This window comes from Porites lutea, chromosome 9 (assembly GCF_958299795.1).
Source record: "Porites lutea chromosome 9, jaPorLute2.1, whole genome shotgun sequence".
Lineage (NCBI taxonomy): Eukaryota > Metazoa > Cnidaria > Anthozoa > Scleractinia > Poritidae > Porites > Porites lutea.
The window spans coordinates 18,618,368-18,641,407 of NC_133209.1; the positions used below are offsets into that span (position 1 = coordinate 18,618,368).

The 23,040-nt window shown below is 41.2% G+C and overlaps 2 protein-coding genes across 2 annotated transcripts in view; both read left to right on the top strand.

The window, feature by feature from the left end:
- Window positions 1-14,473, top strand: part of LOC140947281 (ATP-binding cassette sub-family E member 1-like) — a 33,128-nt gene extending 18,655 nt beyond the window's left edge. The window contains exons 13-21 of the mRNA XM_073396340.1: window positions 1,059-1,130; window positions 3,494-3,553; window positions 4,442-4,500; window positions 4,765-4,875; window positions 6,343-6,402; window positions 6,814-6,896; window positions 10,605-10,727; window positions 11,415-11,526; window positions 13,509-14,473. Of these exons, the coding sequence (XP_073252441.1) occupies window positions 1,059-1,130; window positions 3,494-3,553; window positions 4,442-4,500; window positions 4,765-4,875; window positions 6,343-6,402; window positions 6,814-6,896; window positions 10,605-10,727; window positions 11,415-11,526; window positions 13,509-13,556 (728 nt within the window). The 3' untranslated portion in view covers window positions 13,557-14,473. The remainder of the gene's footprint in view (window positions 1-1,058; window positions 1,131-3,493; window positions 3,554-4,441; window positions 4,501-4,764; window positions 4,876-6,342; window positions 6,403-6,813; window positions 6,897-10,604; window positions 10,728-11,414; window positions 11,527-13,508) is intronic.
- Window positions 14,474-15,988: 1,515 nt separating this feature from the next.
- On the top strand, window positions 15,989-17,238 carry LOC140947802 (galanin receptor 2b-like). The gene has a single exon (XM_073396999.1). It carries the CDS (start codon window positions 16,159-16,161, stop codon window positions 17,149-17,151), a length of 993 nt encoding a protein of 330 aa, XP_073253100.1. The 5' UTR covers window positions 15,989-16,158; the 3' UTR covers window positions 17,152-17,238.
- Window positions 17,239-23,040: the final 5,802 nt, after the last annotated feature.

Genomic DNA, 23,040 nt, shown 5'->3' on the forward strand with positions numbered 1-23,040 from the left:
ACTTCAGTAGCATCCCTATCATTTTAAACTTGCTGACCAATAGAAACGTCGCATAAATCAGTGTGCAAAGAAAGTCAGTTTTACAGTTTTCCATTTGGGCAACTCAGTGTAACTAGCATGTACTAACCCAAAAGTAATTTCAACTAGCCCGAAGAAAAAAGAATTGATAAGAAGGATTGATAACAGTTCTTCTGTAATAAGAATTCCCCCAAAAACGTCACTTGCCCATCGTGTAAGTTAAGAACAGAATTCACTAACCGGATAGCAAAACCACTAGCCCTGTGTTATTACACCCGGCTTCTTAAACCCTGATTAATTTATTCAATAAAAATTTGTCAACATTCAACAAAGAATGCAAGTTTGTGCACAGTCAGGGAGCTTCCAACATAAACTGTAGCACCGTTGTTTTCAACGGTGATGATTGCCGGCTTTCATAATCAGTTTCCTCTACTGACTATGCAAAAATCAAACACGAAAACAACTGTGCTGTAGTCAACTTTGGGAGCTCCCTGGCAAACCACAATCCTTTCGATTTTACTTACAAGTTGTGACTGAATAATCAGTGCAGCGTTTCTATTGGTCCGTAGCGTCAAAATTCGCCAATTAAAAACGAGGAGACTGGGTCGAGATAACTTTCGCAATGACTTCTGGGTCTGTCAGTAGGGACAGGGAAAAATTGGCCAATAGCTGACCGGCGCGTCTGCAGTAACGGTCCCGGAAGTCCATGCGAAGGCTAACTCTACCGAGTTTTCTTCTCGTTTCTAAAGTTGCGAATGATAGTAATGCTATTGAACGTTGTTTATGGTCACGTCCAAAACAGCGAAGAACAACATCGGAATTCATAATCGTTGTGTCTCTAAGCACGCATCTGTAGAAAGCACCAAGAGGTTTATTTTTTTGCAAAAATGCAAGGCCTGCCACCTGCTGGTCACGTGCCTGCCACGTGCTGATCGGTTCGCTCTTGTGTTTCTGTCACTCAAAAGAATTCATTTTGGAATTGTTGTTTTCGTTTTTTCTTCACACATGCTCACTCATGCTTGTTGTTTGATTTTATGTAGAGGATTTTCATCTGAGTATTGATGGCGGGGACTTCACTGACTCAGAGATCATTGTTATGCTGGGAGAGAATGGTAAGTCGACTTATAGTTACAATTTCAGCGTTTATACTACTACATGAGAAATTTCTGCAATTTGATTGGCTTAGAGCAGTGGTATTTCAACTTAATTTGAAATACCTACATGTGAAAATTACAAAACTATTGCAGGTAGTAGTATAAACAAATAATAGCATGATTTGTACGTGATATTTCGCATAAATACCACGAGTGGTATTTCAAAATTGTCTCAAATTTCAGTCGCCTAACGGCTCTTGAAATTACGTATAACAATTTCGAAATATGACTCGTGGTATTTATGCCAAATATCACTACAAATCATGCTGTTACCTATACTAATGAATAATTTCACTTGTAAAATTACATAATTGCCATGGCAACGTTCCCTATGTCTTGGTGCCAAGATTGCGTCAATGTTTTGAAAATGTTATGAATGGAGATGTAACCTGCTACAATTTGTAACAGCAAGAAGGATTCTTTCAGGCATTTTGTCCAGAAATTTAGAAAATGATGAACAAAGCCAAAACTTGTGCTCTGATTTTTTTAGCGCGTCAGTGAATTAAGTTCTTGATCGATCTTACAAACATGTGAAAACCCACGACTGCGAGCAGCTAAACGTATACTCGTGAAATTAGGGAATGATATATTGCACTTGCGTTTTGTTGTCCGAATTCTAATCATTTCCCGAGTCTTAAGGCTTGCATGAAGTTATTCCCTTATTTCACTCGTCACCGTTTGATTACACATGCTAATCCTGTACTAAGGGAAAAAAAGAAGCCAGCTTTTCCCACTCCATACTTCATGTTTTACTAAAACATGATTTCTAAAACATTCTACCCTTTTATTATAAATGCAAAAAGAAATACGTACAGTCGAACCTCTCCACAACGGCCCGCCCTGGGACAAAAGGAAGTGACCGTTGTGGAGAGGTGGCCGTTATGGGGAGGTAGGCCAGCGTAATACGACAAATATTTTTTTAGGGAGTAGAACATGTTTATTGTGCTAGATTCATGCTCACTCTAACTGTATCTCATAATGGTAATTCAATCATGCAACATCACAGAGATAAAATACACAAAAAACTTGAATCATTTTTTGAATCCGGGCAAAATGTTGATGTGACAAATTGAGCAAGTTTCGCAACATTCGCTATAAGTACCGTAGACAATTAATGCTTACTGCAGCAGCATAAAGGAAACAAAATCAAAATGCACGGTTGCCGCGATTAATCATCGTGCCATACGGATCAAATTTCATGGCGGCGCCATTCTTGACTTTTGCATCAGTCGCTAAAAATCTGGCCGTTGTCGAGAGATTATTTTAGCAGTTGGGGACACCCTTTAGTGGCCGTGGCCGTTGTGAAGAGGTTTAAATAAGGGTCAATGTATGGACTGTCGGCCGGAACAAAATAAAGTGGCCATTGTAGAGAGGCGGCTGTTAGTGGAGGTTCGACGGTAACTTCACAGCTGCTTTAGCGCATTCAAATTGCGCCGCTACACCTTACACCATGGTAAGGGCGGGGCTTAAAGGGGCTATGAACTTTATTTTGTTTCCGTCGACTCCGCCTCCTTATTCGCCAGGGAACTTGCCAAATAGACCTTTTTACCGGTACGGCGGCCATATTGAATTACTTAGATTTAAGGAGTATTATGGGATCCCCATGGGGCATGAGCACGATCCGATATACTCGCTCAGTATTAAGGCGTTTTTCTAGAAAAAGATTGTAGTGGGAAAAAAGATCGTCGTGCCGTGTTTGGATGTAATGGTGATTACCTTTTCTCCGAGAAATAAACAGTGAAGTTCTCTGCGAGCGTAAATACTGAGCGAGTGCCCCCTGGGCATCCCATAATACTCCTTAAATCAAATAAATTCAATATGGCCGCCTTATCGGTAAAAAGGTCTATTGCTTGTGAATGACACAACCACAGCTTCTTGTCATACAAACATGTTTCCCAAACTTTATAGCACATGCAGCCCGTTCCAGTCTCTCAGATAGTGGGGAAGACGCGGAGTGTTTGCGCTTTCTCAATTCCGCGGACCCGGTTTTCTCTGAGCCTGGAACATTCTATAGCTCATGTTAAGAACAACATAGAAAAAATTTGAAAAACTGTTTGGCTAACACCGAGTTTTCAAAAACTACAATTGCAATCCGTTTCACTCTTCTTCAAGGTTTGTCCATCCGTGTCCTCTTTTGTATTTGCTGTGTTATTTATACCATCTTTACGTGTTGTGAGCAGCTATGTAATGTTTCACTCAATTCGGTGGCGGCTTTCCACCGTCTGAGTTCTGATAAATTTCGTGACACAGTAAGGATGGAAGGATTAAACAAGGGTTTTGCTCTTCGTTTTACCCATAACAATATTGTTTTGATGTTACAGGAACTGGGAAAACCACTTTTATCCGAATGTTGGCTGGAAAGCTTGAACCAGATAGTAAAGGTATGATGTCTATCCACTTGGCTCCTTTGCCACTTTAGAAACGAGAAGGAAGCTACATTGGAGGACAAAAGAACTTGGGACTGTGCGAAAAAGCCCTTCCAAGTAATTGTTACGAAGTACCATGCTCCTAACGACAATTTTTTGATGAGCTCTGAGTTCATTCCCTCGTCCCCCACTCCCCCCAGCAATGTTGTGGCCGTGGGCTAAAAAACCCACTAATTTCCCCCCATTTTGCTCAAAATTTAACTTTGTTTGGGGTGGGAAGGGAGGGGCCACTAGTTTTACTAATATCACTTGAAAGATCCCAACTCTTTTGACCTCCATTGTAGAGCCGAAATGTGTGCCGCAATTGATTCTGGGATCGTTACCACGGACTGGCGCTAGTAACAGTCCCAGAAGTCTTTGCGAAATTTAACTCGTCCCAGTTTTCTTCTCGTTTCTAAAGTAGCGAATTCCAGCCAACTGCAGTTATTACGAACACCGTATATGCGCCCTTTGGAGCAAGAGTCCGTAATAGCGAGGAGTCCTCAAAGCCAGAGTTGATATGTAGTTTGTTTTGTAATTAATACAGGGGCTCTGTTACAGTGATATGGGCTCCCCGCTTTTTGGGCATTCCCATTTTCAAAACCCTAGTGAAATGGGCATCCCCTGTAACCCAAATCGCTAGGGTAATATGAGAAGGGGATGCCCATATCACTAGGGTTTGGGAAATGGGGATGCCCATATCACTGTAACAGTTTCATTTTTCTTAGATATAGTGGAACGAGCGAAACACGTGAACTGAACACGCGTATCAAGGCATACTTTACCTAGTGAAAGAAACAAATGTTCCCAGTTAACGAGACTCTATTTGAGACTAATGTGTTTGATTTCTTTTATTTTCAACAGAGCAAGTGCCCGTGATGAATATTAGTTACAAACCTCAGAAGATAAGTCCAAAATCGAAGGTAAAGCTACATTCAGTTATGTTACTCGTTTTATTCATAGGCAACTCCCCTTCTAACGGTTAAAGTGGCCGTGACAAGTCTCTGAACGGGCAAAGGTGAAAAGAAAGAGGACTGGGAGTCGCTGTCTCTCCAGCTTTCTAACCCCATTCTCCCTCTTTTTCTCTAAAACAGGACAGTGATGCCTGCGGATGGGGGTACATCATGCTAGTTATTAACTTATCCGTTTAAAACTGTAGCGTGTATTATACTGCCTTTTTTTTTCAGACCACTGTGCGCGTGCTTTTACACGAGAAGATCCGTGACTCTTACGTTCATCCCCAGTTCATTGCTGACGTCATCAAACCACTTCAGATTGAACCAATCATGGATCAGGAGGTGGGTGGGGTCAAGTTGTACTGTGGGAGGGGACTGTGCGATGCTGAGCTCTTTTCATTAAACAAACGGAAAAGTTTTAATTGGCCATTTCCGAGTTAAAAAACTCACTATCAAAACGAGGCTAAGCGCAAAACGTTTTTTGTGAAAATAAGTTTTATTTGCACGGGAATAAAAAATCATTTTCATATCAATAGCTCCGCACTTAGCCTCGCTTTGAAACATAGGCTTCAGGCATCTCGGAAAGGGCCTATTGTGACGTAAGTTTTGTGAGATGTAGGAAGATTTTGAATGCACAGAAAGTGGCGGCAAACTATAGACTTTTGACAAGGATGTACATGCAGTACTTGCAATATGCGGTAGGCACGGGAGAACATTGTTTGGAATCGTAGAAGAACTTTTCTTGTGTTGGACGGGCGGCCGGGAAACTTAGCAGTAGGCGTGAAAAACGTGGTTTGTTGTTCGAAAAACATAATTGGTATGCGTAGAAACCGTGATGTGTGTTGGAAGCGCTAAAAACTTACCACTTTAGCAATCTTGAGAAAAGGAACAACTTAACACAACCGCCGTAGAGGTTAAAAAGAGTCTAAGAGCAGTTGAATCTTTTTTATGCATAGCAAGTGCGGTAAGTTTTTTTTAAAGTTTGTCTACTGTACAAAGATGGTAACCTGTGTTGAGTACAAACTGAGGTAGATCGTTGAAAGCGCAGTTACAGTTGAAATTTTGAACATGAAAAGGACAATTTACGCCTTTCAACTATTATAGTGGAATCTTCATGAACGACCACCGCTCGTAAATTACCACCTATCCAAAACGCCAGAATTTCCCCAGCCATACTTGGAACCCTTCGTCAACGACCGCGTCTCAGAAGTGACCGCGACCACTTTTGACCTGACGGTTTTATAGTTTTTACATTGTTTTTAACCTCTTGTCAGTGAACAACTGAGGTATGTTGTGGTCTTTTTGTTCGCTGTATGTACTACGCCACAAGGTATACGAAGACCCTTTAGTAATAATATGGAACTACACGTTTGTGTAACTTTGAAATTGCTTGCAATGAAATTATTAATTATCTGCCAAAAAATAGATGTGTCTGTCTGGACGTCTTCTCGGAGAGACTCCCCGTTGTTTGATTCTCGTAAGCGACCATCTCCCCTAAAACGATTACTCAATCTTCGCATTTTGGGTGGTCCCTTACGACAGGTTCGAATGTATAACTGTTATCAGGGTTAGAAGTATCGGTTGGGTCCAAGAGCCATAAAGTCCCATTATGGCTCTTGTTCGTGTTCTCTTCGTGTTCTCTTCGTGTTCTCTTCGTGAAATCAATGACAGCCCTCGTTGCAAACTGCCCATTCGTCCTCCATAACTCTCAACAAAGCCCGAATGAAATTATTATTTTTTGCTTTTTTCTCCGTAATGCACTTTGAGCTGCCAATATCGCTTTAAGGTAAACATGTTCTTTTGTTTTAGGTTCAAAACTTGTCTGGTGGTGAACTACAACGTGTTGCTCTGACAATTTGCTTGGGAAAGGTATAGCTCTTGTTTGTTTGCTATTTATAGGATATAGTATATTTAACATCTTTACTTTTGATCACGTCCTATTCGGGCTGTTGTGAGACAACAACGTCAGTTGGTTCATTGTGAGGAGCCGTTTACATTGTGCAAGCCGTTTACACGGAACCGTGCAAGTTTTGGTGCAGATTGCAGCACTGTTTGCCGTTAAACAATTTTCACTGTTCCGTGGATTCCGTGTAAACGAAAGGCGGATCCGTGCAAGTTTTTGTCCGTTCAGACATTTGTCCAGACTCGTGTAACGGAGTTTCAGTGTGAATGCGAGTGCTTGCGTTGAAACTGGAAATTTTACCTCTCTCAATTTTGCTTTTAGCGCTCTGGGGAGAGGAAGACAGTAATATCAGAGTTTAAACTTGTTTTGTTTTGCAGCCGGCTGACGTATATTTGATTGATGAGCCCTCGGCATACCTGGACTCTGAACAGCGTCTTGTGGCCGCTAAGGTCATTAAACGGTTAGTATAGCGATGAAACGGTTAGTTAGTAACTACCTTGGGAGCCTCATTACACAGGACGGATCCTGCGAAAAAGAAATGATATCGAGAATAGCCCGAGCAAAGAATCGTTTACTAAGAGAAAAGAACTGCACTCTAAACACTAAAAGAAGGACCAGCCCTAACGCCTTATAAACGCTACAAATGCTGTGACAGCCACAAACGCCCACCCCAAACACTCCATAAACAATACAAACACTTTAAACGCTACAAACGTCCAACCTCAATGCCCCACGAAAACACCACTAACGCTCTAAACGCCACAAGGATCCCAACCCAATGCCCTTTAAACGCTACAAACACTCTAAACGCCAGAAGAAGGGCCAGCCCGAACGCCTCATAAACGCTACAAACGTTGTGAACGCCCCAAGGGTCCCACCCCAATGCCCCCTAAACGCTACACGCTACGCTACGCCACGCCGCGCCACAAAAAAATAATACAAATACAAATAAAAATTAAAAAAAGGCCAGCCCGAAAGCCTCGTAAACACTACTAACGCAGTAAACGCCTCAAGGGTCCCACCCCAGTAACACTACTAACGCAGTAAACGCCATTAGGTCCCAGCCCCATGCCCAAAGAGCGGGGTGTCCAGGGGCTTCCACCTTTGGCACAGCCAGCCCCTAGACAGTTGCGCCCCCATGGCTGGCAAACCCGCGCCCTCCAGCCATGAGCCTCCACGCCAATGGAACCAGGCACCTGTCACACTGATTTGTCAGTGGAAGAATAAAGGGCGGGGCGAGATGGGGGTAAAAGAATGATCCAAAGGCCAAACGAAGAGAGTGGCCGCCAGGAAAACGCTGTACTGGGCACATGGAGGTGATGCAAGCAAGGCTGACCGCGCTTGAGCCAAACGACTGACCGCTGACCACGCCTGCGCTCTTCGTTGTTAACTGTGTTAAATAAATATTTTATTTAACTTCATTTAACAAGTGCGTCGCTTAGTGGAGATTGGTGCCCGGGATGTCCAGAAGCTTCCATCTTTGGCAGGGCTAAACCCTAGACAGAGTTACGCCCCTATGGCTGGCAAACCCGGGCCCTCTAGCCATGAGCCCCCACGCCAAGCCGAAGGGACCTCCGAGCTGAACGCCAAGCTCGGAGGGAAGGGGCTCATGGCCGGGAGAAGCCTGAGCCCCAATACGCCAAACCCGGAGGCACCCACCTATGCTGAGCATAAAGAAACATACAAAGGCTAAACAAGACCCAAGTGCCAAACGTACAGCTCCAACGCCCCATAAACGCTGCAAATGCTGTAAACGCCACAAGGGTCCAACCCCAATGCCCCTTAAACGCTACAAACACGCCTCACAAACGCTACGAATGCTGTGAACTTCACAAACGTCCATCCCAAACACTCCATAAACAATACAAACACCGTAAACGCCACAAAACGTTCAGCCCCAATGCCCCTTAAACACTACTAACGCTGTAAACTCCACAAGGGTCCTACCTCAATACCCCCTAAACGCTACGAACACTTTAAACGCCACAAGAAGGACCAGCCCGAACGGCTCATAAACGCTGCAAATGCTGTGCAAGCCACAAACGTCCACCCCAAACACTCCATAAACAATACAAACACTTCAAACGCCACAAACGTCCAACCGCAATGCCCCATAAACACTACAAACACTCTAAACGCCACAAGAAGGGCCAGCCCGAACGCCTCATAAACGCTACAAATGCTGTGAAAGCCACAAACGTCCACCCCAAACACTCCATAAACAATGCAAAGACTTTAAACGCCACAAACGTCCAACCCCATAAACACTACTAACGTTGTAAACGCCACAAGGATCCCACCCCAATGCCCCATAAACGCTACAAACACTCTAAATGCCACAAAAACAACCAACCCAAACGCCTTATAATCGCTACAAACGTTGTGAACGACACAAGGGTCCCACCCAAATGCCCCATAAACGCTACACGCTACGCTACGCCACGCCTCGCCACAAAAAAAAATACAAACAAACAGAAAAGACCAGCCCGAACGCCTCATAAACGCCACAAAAGTCCAACCCAAACACTCCTAAATAATAAAGACACTGTACATGCCACAAACGTCCACCACCAACGCCCCATACACGCTACAATCGCTCTAAACGCCACAAAAAACGACCCACCCGAACGCCTCATAAACGCTACAAGCGCTGTGAATGCCGCACACGTCCAACCCCAACCCCACAAAAACGTTCGGCCCCAACGCCCCATGAAAAAACTACAAAAGCTCTAAAAGGACGCTAAAAAAAACAATACAACTAGTTGTACACTTACCCGCAAACAGACGCTAAAAGTACAAAAAACACTATAATATTTTTACAGTACTACTAACACTATTTACTACAAAATACTAGAAGGAATGTGGGTGCGTAGTGTATCCAAGGGCCTCCACTGTGGTCAGCCAGCCCCTAGAATCCTCTCCCATGGCTAGCAAAACCCCGCAGCCCAGCCATGACCCCCCTTTCCGGGCACCCGTCACACTGGAGCATGATGAATCAGTGGAAAGAGACATAGAGGGTAGGGTGGGGAGGGGGAACACTGAAACAACCGCTTCACGCTAACTCAGCTGCCACAAAAACCGCTCAATTTGATACCAAAGTTGGCTTTCAGCGTGTTCGAGCGATGCGAGTTGTAAATTTCCCCCAAACACCGCTAGAAGCCAACAACGCTTGCCCTAAGGAAAACCAGATAAACCGACGAAACCAGATGAAAACGATCACACAGTTAACTGACTGCCTCGACGTTAAAACAACCGTTGCACGACCGCAACGCAAACGCTCAACGAAGAACTCGAAGATCCTAGCTGTGTACAAAGCTACCACGTACCATGTGAGCCTGCACTTATGGAATTGACCACTAAATGCCCCCTAAACTTAAGTTTGTGGATCGCTTCACCACTAAGCTGGTGGACTGCTTCACCGCTAAGCTCGTGAACCGCTTAACTGCTAAGCTCGTGGCCAGCTAGACCGCTAAGCTCGTGGACCTCTTGACCGCTAAGTTCGTCAGCCGCTTGACCGCTAAGCATGTGAACGCAAAACCACAGTCGTTACGTCTCTCGAAAACACCGCCGCCAAGCTGTTGTCGAACTTTCGAACCATGAAATTGCGGATTAAACACCCGAGCAAAAACCATTTCCAAACGCAGAGACGAACATCCCGCCAAGATTGTCGGCCCAAATTACGAAGAAACAACGATTGCACAAAAGCCAAGCGTAGCCGAAGACAACGAAGAAAGAAAACGGCTTTACAGAACAGTAAAAAACAGCGAGAATCAGACGGTAAAAGAATGATCCAAAGGCCAAACGAAGAGAGTGGCTGCCAGGAAAACGCTGTACTGAGCACATGGAGGTGATGCAAGCAAGGCTGACCGCGCTTGAGCCAAACGACTGACCGCTGACCACGCCCGCGCTCCTTGTTGTTAACTGTGTTAAATAAATAATCTATTTAACTTCATTAAAACGATCTCAACAGACAGATCGGACCCTTATGGTCAAGATTAACCAAGCTCAGACACCTGTGGGATTCTCCGGTAACTTAGGTTTTCCCCTCTCCTCCAAAAACAGTATTTGGAAATGCCAAGTCGATCAGTAAAAGGGTTGACGCCCCAAGAACCCTAAGGTGGTTATGTCTCTTCTAAATCACTAAATCGTCAACTTATTCTCTTTTCAGATTCATCTTGCACGCCAAAAAGACAGGTTTCGTGGTGGAGCACGATTTTATCATGGCTACCTACCTTGCTGACCGTGTTGTGGTGTTTGAAGGTCAGCCTTCTGTCAAGACCCTAGCCAACACGTAAGTAATAGAACTACATTATGATCTGAGAACAGTTCCTATGATGTAAAATAGCGAATATTTTGCTGGACATAACATAGCTGAGTACAAATAGGGTGATTACTGAGATACGGATCGCTGTTAGTTTCACAGATGCTTGACTGACTGTCCAATTATTATAGAACCCGGTGAATAACCTAGAATTTTCATGTCTGTACAAGGATTGAGGGTCCTTAATAAGGAGATCTAGACTGATCGGTTTAGTCCGCAATTCAGTCACACTTCGTCTGATATTCGTCTGATATTTTAATTCTATGAGTGTAACAAATAACTGTGACTGTTCAAATTGAATGAGAAAAGAAAAGAAACCAAAAAGGAAAACAAAGCAAGCGTGCCCTCAGGGTATCTATCTTAACACTTACAAGTGAAACGAAAACTCAACACGAATTCTGTATTTCGAGAAACTTATCCGTTTACGACCGTGTTGATAGGCTCATCGTCTCATTGTGCGACATTTAGTTTATTAATAATATTTATTGATGTTGATGTTGATGTTGATTATTAAATATAAATAATTATGCAAGAGATTCAAAGCGAACATTCTCTAATTCTTGTGGTTCTATATTCACACCTTGAGATTTTTTTTAAAACTCCGACTATCTTTGTTTACTGTTCACACTTTTAATGTGAACTTCTGGTTTCTTCCAGTCCCCAGACACTACTGACTGGCATGAACAAGTTTCTCCAATCCCTGGAGATCACCTTCCGGCGCGACCCGTCCAACTTCAGGCCACGGATCAACAAATTAAATTCAGTCAAGGTAAGGCTAGCCACTGCATTTTACTGCGCTTTTCACAAGCACGCGAACTCTAAAGTTCAAAAGCCGCCTTCTCAATTGCGTTTTTCGTTGCTGTCGATGATAATTGCGATCACAAGCAACGAACCTTGAAACGCAGAAACAAACAAAACGGATGGAAATCCGCCAACCACAGATCACAAACAATGACGTTTTGAACCCGTTTAACCAAAGTTCTCTGTCCTAAGAGGTCCGCTAAGATGATTGACAGCAGCGAAAAACGCAAACTTCAGTTGGCTTTGAACTTCAGAGTTCGCGTGTTTATAAAAAGCGCTGTAAATCAAGAAGGGCGTAGCCGTTTAACAACTTGTCAACTCTACGAATCCCCCGTCTGGTTAGCTTAGTTGTGGGTCTGCCGAGCGGGAGGAAGTGGGTTAAGACCATCCCTTTTTTGTCTAGGGTCAAATGCGTTTCCACATTTTGAGTCGGTCACGGAGGACAAAAAGAAAGTAAGAAAAAAAAAATCACAAGTAAGAAAAAAAAGTAGTTGGGGAATAAATGGCATCATTTTGTAGAGCCGGGAAACAACAAGACATATAATCACAGACTGTGGTGGTCGACGCCATAGTAAAAGTGGCATAAAATCTGGAGTGGAGTGATAAAACATGGAGCGATAAAACGTGCAGTGGTAAAACATGTTTCATTACTCCACTTTTTATCCCTCCACTCCATGTTTTACCACTCCTCTCCATTCCATGTTTTATCGTTTGCCAGTAAAAGTAAAACATGGCAAAAATGATACACTTGAGAAACCACTATGGTACAAAATGCTGTTACAATGCTCACTTTTAGATTAAAAGAACTAATCCAAGTTTTTCTTTTTTTGAACATGCCAAAAATTCTGGGTCTGTCGGACGACGCTGTTAAAACAGAGAAAAAATAGACTACGAGTAGTCCCCCATTTTTCCTTAGGGATAGTAGAGCAAGCGAAACGCGAGCGCGCGTGAAATTCGCCCCACGCGAGAAAAGGCGAAACGCATCAGTCAAGCATCTCTCCCCACCGCGTCTTGCCTTTCTCGGGTGGGATGATTTTCACGACGTGAAAATGCCTAATTTCGCGTTTTACGGAGGACGTAAACAAGCAACGACGAAATTTTATTTCTCTTTCTGAGCTCTGGATATGGTCCCTTGAAATTCGGCTTCAGGAGGGTTCGCCTACAGTGCGTAGGAATAATCGCTATAAAGACTGTAGGAACGAAAGCCCACTTTTTAATCGACGTTCTCGCTGCCGTCGCGTCGTTGTCCCTATTATCCCTGAGGAAAAATGGGGGACTACTCGTAGTCTAGATAAAAAAGGGAATGTCTTAAAACCCCGTCGTGTTAAACAGCCAGAGTCTTTCAAACACTGACATGATCATGCTGGCTGTGATGTAAGATCTTGTTTCAGTTCAGGTGATCGCGTCATTGGGTAGTCTGCTACACAGCCGTTTTTCAGGAGCGTTGCGTAACGACACTAAAAACGGCTATCTAGCAGACTAGTCATTGGGCGGTAGCGTTAAGCTGTTGGCCTTGTTACCGCCTTCATCCTGTCTTACCAATAGGCCATTTTTATTTGATACAACCCTTCTTGCTTTATTATGTCAATCATGTTGTTCTAAAGCTAACATGAATTTTTTTTTAGCATAATTTCCATAAGAAAACAAACGAGGATTGTATCAAAACAAAGTCAACCTCAGCCTCACATTCACTCGAAGGCTAAGGTACTTGGCCTACAACTGTAAAATGGTCTATTGAAAGGGGACGTAAAATAGGCCAAAATGCTGTTCGAAAAAAGTAGGGGACAAAGACCCCGGTGGTGTATGGTCTATCTCATTGGGGGGGGGCGGGGGGGGACTGTTACAGGCCGGCACTAATTGCTGTCATGTGCGGTGACCCTGCTAAAATTGGCCTAACTGAGGACATAAATGAATAAAATTTAAAAAATAAACCATATGTTTTTATCGCAGGATTGTGAACAGAAACGAACAGGCAACTACTTTTACCTTGAAGACTGAAGCGGCCCCAGGGTTTACTTCGAAACTACACAAAGATCCCAGAGCTGTTCAAGAATGAAGTTAACGTCAGTGGGTAAAACTGTTGAGAACAATCGTCAAGTGACCTAATGATGTGGCATACCAAGCCTCTGGAAGCCTAAAAAACAAATTATAACTACTCCTTATCCCTTAGTTTCTCCACAGTAACTTGTGCATTACAATAGAGAGTTTTAGATCGGAGTTTACCGCGAACCTCTAACCGCAGTTACCGGTTTGCGTTTCGACGTTCAAACTTAATTCGATTTAGATTGGCGGAGGATTAAAGAAGTGGATTCTGGTTTAATTTTGCATTTAGAAATAGAAGAAATATCAATCAGTGAAAATAAAAGAAATTTACGGTAAGACTGGGTTACTAGCGGTAAAGAGCTGTATATTCTTACATTAGTTCTTCTTGCACTGAATTTACGGCCGCCATTTTGAATCAGCAGCCATGAATGGCACTTGTTTCCAACCTCGCGGTAAACTCGGATCTAAAACTCTCTAATATTGCTCACGTGTTTTAATCTAAGGTTAACAGAGAATTTTGCCATCCAACAAAAAGACAAAACAAATAAAAAAGCAAAAAAACAAGACAAATGAATAGAGAAGAACTTTTTTCAAAGAAAGATCAACGTTCATTGAGAGGAGATCAACGCTTCCTTATAATATATTTAACATTCATTCCTCTTTGATTCTGGTAATCGTAAATGAGATCAATTTCAGCCTCTTTAAGTTTCATGTACAAACACCCATTTCTCGTACTGTTGCTTTGTACAATCAGTCACTTATTTGAATAATTATTATCTCAATTTTTTTTGTTTGCTATAATATGTCAATGTGTAAATTTTGAAAATCAAACTGGTCATGATTTACACTTAAAATATAAGTCCTAAAAAGAAGTGTGAAGGATATTTTTATTTTGCAGTCGAATCCTTCCTATACAGAACCCTCTGCAAGCAGGGACATTTCTCTGTTACGGACAGAGAGCTTCAAACAATGTTAACGTCTTCGTTCCCAAGCTCCTTTCTCTTCCTGCTCCGAGGAAGGAAGAGAGAGGATCCAGGAACAAGTTTGTTTTAGTCCCTGCCCTGTGTCTATATTGACAAGGTTTAACTGCGGTGTCCCGCGTGTTTTTGTCGATCTTCTTTGCGCGAACTTGAAGACCCGCTGCCGACCGGTCATACTTGCAATTCTGTAGTCTTGGGTACGACCAGCATTATTCGTTTCCGTCGAGCGGATTTCGGCACTTTTCCGTCGAACTACTCATAGTCAAATCGATATTTGGAATGAGTAAATCAAGGGACCCAGTCTTTTTCCTCTACTCCTTTGCTTCGTAATCTGCGAACTTTAGGCACGGTTCGATTATTGTCCTAATTTATTGTACCTATATGGTGTCAAAAGTCTTTACAAACGGATACTGTACGGAGTCTATAACTTTCCGATTACCGCGGAATTCGTCGAACGCATGCCGGTCACGCCGTTAATTTTTTCCCAAGCGATTCCACCCAAAGTAGAGTGCGTTCGTTCTCGCTTTTTGTCAATGCCCTCGATACCAGGTCCGATACAATCTCACGCCCATCGAAATTAGGTGCGTGTTCTGAATACGCCAAATGCAATCATGTGGCAATTAATATATTGTAAATTGTCCAAATCCGCAAAAAGTTCGTGATGCAGAGGAATTACTGTTCAAATTTTTAAGTTTAATGATTTTTTGATAATTAACTGTTACGTAAGGTACGTGACAGAAACCAATTACTAAACGCATCAGAATTGCATTAAATGCCATATTTAGGTTGGTAGAGTATTTCAGTTATTTAGCTCTCAAAACACACAAACGTAAAACCAAATATTGAGAGACTTGCGAAAACGAAAAGCAATTAACTTCTTCAGGAAATCGTCAGGAGAGCTTACGTTTATTTTGCTGGAGTATTAACAAACTAAAAAGTTTTTTTTTTCCAAGTAACTGCCTTATATTTTTTGGCCTTTTTACAAAACAGTTCTCGCCTAGAAACATTGACAAAAGTTTCTTTTAACCCTGAAATTTTCTGCTGAAAGGTAAGCAGAAATCAGCTGCTCTCTGAATACTCTCATATCTTGTTTTATCATATTTTCAGCAAAATCACAAAGGAATCGCTCTGAATATGATTAACGGACCCTTTTAAAGTCCCGCTCCACTTTTGACTCCTGAACGTATCTTAAAATGAGAGTTAATAGATCTAAACTACGTTTTTTTCCTAGTTTTAAACAGGTTTTAAGTGGAATTTACGTAGTCATAAATAAACTTATATGAGTTTTAATCCTTTCATCATTGAAAAATAATTGTTATAGTGGACCAATGAAAACAACCCGTGAGGACGATAATTTCCTGCTTTTACGTGTGCTGTGATACTGCAGCTTTGTTTGATGAAAAGGCTATATCCTTTTATTCAACAAACAATGTTTTTTAGAGTAAATAACACTCGATTTTATATCAATGATGACGAAATGACATAATATTATCTTATTTTGCCGTGTGCGATTTTAAGAACACCCCATTACAAGTGATGCAACACTTTTTCCAACTCCGAAGTCGTCATGTTAAAAAATGGATGAGGCATTTATTTTGGTCGTGAGTTACATTGCTATTGCAGTTTACATCTGTACTGTTTTTGGAAATATTCTTGTTATAGTGGTTATCCAAAAAGACAAGAAACTGCGGAACAGTCCAAACACGTTCTTTTTGCTAAGTCTCGCCTATTCGGATTTCTTTTTCGCTATTTTTATTTTTTTGGATATAATTATTCTCTCGAACGAAGTTACAATTGCGTACTTTGAATTTTTCTTCAACGCACTTGCTTCAATCTATATTTTAGTTGCCCTAGCGGTGGAGAGGTATTTTGCGATTCTGAAACCCCTCGTGCACATGACAAGAGCAAGAAAATGTCTACTTGTTAAAGTTTTGCTTGCGATATATGCCGTCGCTATCGTCCTAAGTGCGCCGGGATATCTCATCACTTATGGAAGAAAGAAAATCGACAATAAGCTACAAAACACAGCCATTAATGGAACTGAAGTCGTGCCTGTTTGGTGTCAAACTCTAAACAGAGTTTATTCTTTTGTGCTCTTCATATTTGGTTACATTTTGCCGTGCGCTGGCATTATTTTCTGTTATTCCCGCGTCATTTATCACGCATGGTTCCAAACCGACTCCAAACGATCAACAGATCATGGCCTGGTAAAGGCTCGTCGCAAGTTGACGAAACTATTTATTCTTGTTACTGTCATTTTCGTGCTTACTTGGACGCCGACGTTTGGAAGACTCATCGTTACAGAATACCACGAACGCAATCAAAATACCTCGAAATTCGAATTGTTTTCCATGTTGCTTGGGCTTGTTGGTGCCGCAGCTAATCCGGTGATATTTTCATTTCGTTGCCCAAAATTTCGGCGAGAAGTTGTCAAGTTATTGATCTGCCAATGGTGTTTCAAACCAAAGATACAGCCGCACAGTAGCAACGTTATTGGGAAGAAAAGCTACTCTTTGACAGCTATGAAGTCAAAAAGAGGAAACGAGGCTTTTGCTGGACCAATAAGCTAATTTCAATGAGTAAATTAGTTTTATCTTGACTGTAAAGTGAGTGTAGTCATATTTTACGGGCTGTAAGACTGCTCAGCATTTTTTAACAATGTTGGCTTAATTTGAGGAAGGGGTGTTTTTATGTTAAATAATGTCAGTAGGTGCGCCTTGAGAGGTCCAGTTAGGTGTATCTCTTTTCTTCTTTCTCAGTCTTCCTCATCCCGTTGCTGTGGCGTTGCAGTGCCACACAGCGCATTCAAAGTCCGAATCCGAGTTGCTGTTTGCAAAAAAATACATATTCGTAAGTGAAATAGAAGTTGCATATAGAGATGTAATCTGAATATGCAAAGATATATCTACAGGTTACAAAGGAATTATGTTAAGGTTCGTGACGGTGTTCATATTATACAGCGACGTTATATAGCGTGGGATTACTTCTTGATTCCCATGTGAAAGAAATGTATCACTAAGTTGAGCCAGTTGAAACCAAAATTAGTGGAAAAAGTCAAAGAAAAGCTTCTCCCAAAAGCCAGCTACCATAGAAGCGTCGAATAAACTGTAATAGAATCTCTCTATTTCGGACTGAAATGTACGAGTCATGAGATGATGTGGTCGTCGTATATGTTGCAGATCACGAGTGTGATTAAAGAGAAAATTTTACGACACGAAGTTCGGTTTGGAATAATCTTAAACTGTTACATGTATTCACTTTCCAAGGAGTGAGATGAGAAAGCCAAGTTGAATTATCTGTGATCGTTTAATATCTTTAATACGGCACACAAACTGACACATGTGCAAGCACCCGTAAATTGAAAAGATTCGACTCAGCCCTAGAGTATAATTAAAATTTAAGGGCTGATTCATACCGGCCTTATCCGTGGTATTTAGCGCTATTTAAAAAAAGTTGCCCAGCTATAAAATATGTATCAATTTAGGTTTCTGGGAAACTACCCACCTACCCTTCCCCTAAGCCAACATTAACACTTCCTTCTTACTTAGGAAAAAATGTTGGCTTAGGGGAGGGGTAGGTGGTCAGTTTCCCCGAGGCCCAAATTGATCCTAAAATACTATGTTGGGCCAAAAGTGGGCTCTAGTAGTATTATATTCTAGTTAGGTGAAGCTAAATAAATAAATAGTAGACTCCTTAACTCATGGTCAAACCTCGAGTTTTGAGGTGTTTGATTTTGTGGCCTGATCAAAGCAGTTTTGCAAGGAGAAATTAACCCTATTCAGACCAGTGGGGGTTTCTGAGCCCCTCCCTTCCCTCCCCTCCCCTCGCTAAAATGTTGAATAACTTTGCCAATTCAAAAACGTTCAAGCTACATGTAAGGCCGCCCAACTCACTGACGTTTCCTTATATTTATCTGTGAACATTTTTGTGTCTTCTTGACGTGCAGGACAAGATAAGGTAGCCTGCAAACAAAGACCTAAAAGACGGCTGCTCACGCAAGTTAGAAAAAGAGGCTCTGTCCGGATTGTGCAAGCCTTTGAAGTCGTTGTGGACAGGTCAATCCCGTCAAACTGGTTTTTCGAGTGGGAGCCTGATCCGTGTATTGATAAACCGATTGTCGTAACTGAACCTGCTGTACAAAGCGCACGGCTATGAGGCCTGGGTTCGAAGTTGTATTCAGGCAACAAGCAGCGCATGCTCAACAATGATCTCGATTCAATCAGTCTTTCTCAAATACGCCAAAAATCGAGAAAGAGAAATAAAGGCTCTGCTAGCAGGGCGACACTAGCCCTGTCAGTACCATGCATACCTTTTTTGTTTTGTTTCCATTTTTTACATATCTTTTCGTTCCTCGTGCTTGTTTTCCGTTCCATGTTCCTCGTTTTAGTAACATCCAAAATATTAGCTTGTCGTTCTGAAAACAAAGAGCCCTGAAGGGTATTATCATGCAATATCTTTTAATAAGGTTTGCAAAGTAATTATTTGGGGCGCGTCCTAACTAATTAAAAAACTGAAACGGTTCGTAAGGAGGAATTAAAATACTTCCCACAGTTTCCACTGATCTTGCAGCTTGTGACGCCTTGTAAAGATAAAAATATATATTTTACATGATATTGTAAAATACTTTCAAATAATTGAACATGACCGGAGGTAAGATTAATTACTATCTCACTCAGAAACCATTCTTTTTTCAAAGTGTTTTGACAAACAACGAGGTCAATTCTTACTATTTCAATTTATGTTTTATTCGGTTTTATTTCTGACTAAATTAAAGTGCAGCCAACAGCAATCCTAGAAGTTAAAAGATATATTATATTTATTTATTAAACACTGATAAGCTGCTCACGATGCTCGTAAGTTTTGGGTTCAAATTTGAAAATTTTATCCTTCAAAATAACGACACAACGCATTATTTTTTTAGTCAAAGCTGTATGTGTATAAGAACAAAGGATTTATTTTACCATTTTAATTATGGCCTTTCTCTTTGTTATGAAAAAATCATTTTTTCATGTTTTGATCACATCATTTTGCGAAGACAAGCAAAAAAGGAGTTCCTCGTTAAGCACCAAATTGAGTTGACTCTACTTCAATTGGTCAGGGCTGAAATCAAACTTTTGTTCAGTCGTCGGTCAGTAAATAAAAGGTTATCAACGTGCAATATTTTTTTATAGAAATGATGAAAATAAAATTTAAAAGTGCATATAATAATAGTTTGTCCAGAGAAAGCGTCGCTTTCCGGGTGTAGTTTTGATGTGCCAGTACCAGTTGTGAAACGGTTGATAAACACAACTCGTTTTCTTCAATGGATAAGGTATTCTCTACGGTGATAACTTTCATTGCTATTCCAATTTATGTCTGCAATGTTGTGGGGAACTTTCTTGTCATTGTGGTTATTCAGAAGGACAAAAAGCTGCGCGAAAGTCCAAATACCTTCCTTTTACTGAGCCTCGCTCATTCAGATGTTTGGTTCTCCATTTTGGCTTTTGCTAATGTGGTTTTAATCTCCAAGCAGGCCACGTATGCCGTCCGGGAATTTTTTATGAACGCACTGGCTTCAATTTATATCCTAGTCGCCCTTGCAGTGGAGAGATATTTTGCGATTCTCAGGCCCTTTGTTCACCTGAAAAGAGCCAGAAAGAGTCTGCTCAGTAAAGTAGTGCTTGTGATATGGCTCCTGGCTGTCGTTTTGAGTGCACCTGGATATTACATAGGTGCTGTAAGGAAAGGGGTCAAGTATGGTTGGACTGGAGTAAACACGACATTAAATGAAACATGGGTCGAACCTCTTTGGTTCCAAACTTTTAGCACGGCTTACGCGTTAGTGCTCTTCATATTTGGTTATATTTTTCCAAGCGCTGTCATCATTTTCTGCTATTCACGTGTGATTTACCATTGTTGGTTCAACGCTGACTCTAGCAGATCTACGCAAGCTGGCCTCGTTAAGTCTCGACGTAAAATAACGAAACTTTTCATACTTGTCACTGTTGTCTTCACAGTTACTTGGACGCCGACGTTCGTGGAGCTCATTGTTGCAGAATACGGCGAACACAGCGAGGAAAACATGAAACTCGAGTTATTTTCCATGCTGCTTGGGCTTACAGGTTCGGCAGCCAATCCGCTGATTTATTCATTTCGTAGCCCAAAATTTCGACAAGAAGTTTGCAAATTGCTGACTTGCAACTGTTACTGCAAGAAAAAGATAGTACGGCGCAGTAACAAGGTATCTGGAACGTTTACGAACAACGTGTCTTTAACAAAAATGGAATCAATGAAGGAAAATACCCCTTTTCATGGCCATAGGGTTTTCCATAGTAAAACAATGTGATTCTTATATCAGCAAAGTATCTTGTGATATTTCAAGATCTATAAAGGAATGTTCATGTTTTTGACTTTGTAGTATGACTGTTTGTGTAGCTGTGCGCACGGGGGTGTTACTTGGGTTAATTTTTGCTGGATATGGGCCGCTGGCCTTTCAGAACCCGTACCCCATTATAGTCTATTCTGTGGCCATATTATAGACCACGTCTTATAGACCTAGCCTAACTACAGAAGGAATATCTAGATCAAATATTTTACGATGGGAAGAAAAGATTATCATCGCCGTGAAAAACTTTATCAAATGTCCTACAAATTATTACTGCTTTGCAAATATTTTCACTGATTAATGGCCCTCTAGGGAGCCAAATTATAGAGCTGAAGGCAGTTTTTTTATGTGATGTATATACAAACATTCCGCGCGCAAAGTCACAGTATGAACTTTTTTGCGCCTCACCTTGGCTTCTCGATATCTGAAAAACTAGATGAAACAAACCTGTTTAATTGCTACTTACTGAACTCGTAGCACACCTATATTAGTATTTGAACCGAAATAGACCAGTTCCTCATATGCAGTAAGTAGTGGGATACCAGCTAGTATACCAGAGTTTTTCCTTATAAGATACCAATGTGCCTTAGAATTGTAAAATCGTTAATACCGCATACCTGAAATGGGTACACTGCAGTTAGTGGTCACTAGCTGTTTTCCAATCCCTGCTTTACCATCTCCTGGCGAACTTCTGTTGAGTATTTCGATCACTATGTCAAAATACATTCATATATGAAGAAAAAATACTAAAACGCGCGTCTTGACTCCAAATATCAACAATTCGCAGGAAAACGAGATACTTTATACCCATTTTGAGACACTAGAATACCGTAAATCTGAATAGAAAAAGACCCCGAAGACCCAAAACTCCTGGCCGGGCCTGAACTGGTCATTCGTTGGCGCTGTAAATAGATTATCATCAGTACCATTTTTGTGGTGTTTAAAGGACTCCGCATTCAGTGTGTCATCAAGACTAAAGCCAGCAGTTGCTGCTTATGTTTGTAACTTAATAAAACACTTCTGCTCGTTTTTAGACGAAAATTTAAGCTATCCATTCATAAAGCTTGTCTTCATTTATAATTAAACTTTTACTAAACTCGAAAAGTCCATGTAAAGAGTTAAATGCAGGGATGTTAATAGACGCATGATAACTTTCTAATAATAACTTCCAACAATACACATTTAGCTTGATGTAAATGTTTTCTTTTAGCGACAAAAAGTACCATAATGCTGCTTTAAAATGGTTTCGGGCAAGACTTTTGTAAAATTTTCAATTTCTTTCTCAGTTACGACGAGAAGTCATATTATCATATCAGTTAATAAACCATGTTTTTATTTAACTTATTCTTGAGCTCTTTTTGCTGATTTATAGTTTCAAACCGTATTTCCATTCCCACGGCGAAGTAAACTCGAAATTTTAAAATTCGAATTATTAAGAGACTTTCGTCGATCTTCATTAAACATTAATATCCTGTGTTCCCCCTTTTATGAATTATTGCTGATTTAGAGTTGTATTTCTGGGTCATGGCAGGAGCCGATTACTCCTGGTTGTGGTAATAGAGACTGTCAATCGAAAACAATTTTCCATTTCAACAAGCGGGAGAAGAATGCACTAAAATGTCCACAGGAAAATACTGTTAAGTCAAACCACCCGACGATGCGCCTCTTGCAACAACTTCAATTTCCAATCATCATAACTCTATCATAATTTATGTTCTTTTCTTCAAATGGAGAAAACTGTAATCATCTCCTTTTTCAAAAGTTCCCAACTGATTCTTCAAGGTTTCCTTAAGCTTGTTTGTCTCCGTGGGTGCATTTTCAACAGTGACAATATTAAAAGAAGTCAGAACTTTAATTTCAATTACAACTATTCCTTTTTAAAAACTTCAAGCTTCATTAATAAAACATTGCTTTATTGTTTCAATCTCTTTATTAAAAACTTGGCAACGGTCATAAATTTTATTAGTATTTTGACCGGGCTTTAGTAACTATCTATAAAGTCTCGAATATACCATTCAAACAAGCTGCTGGTAACTAGGCAATATCTTCTGCAGAAAAATGGACGTCTTTCCTTCGGTGGTAGCGTGTCTTTCTT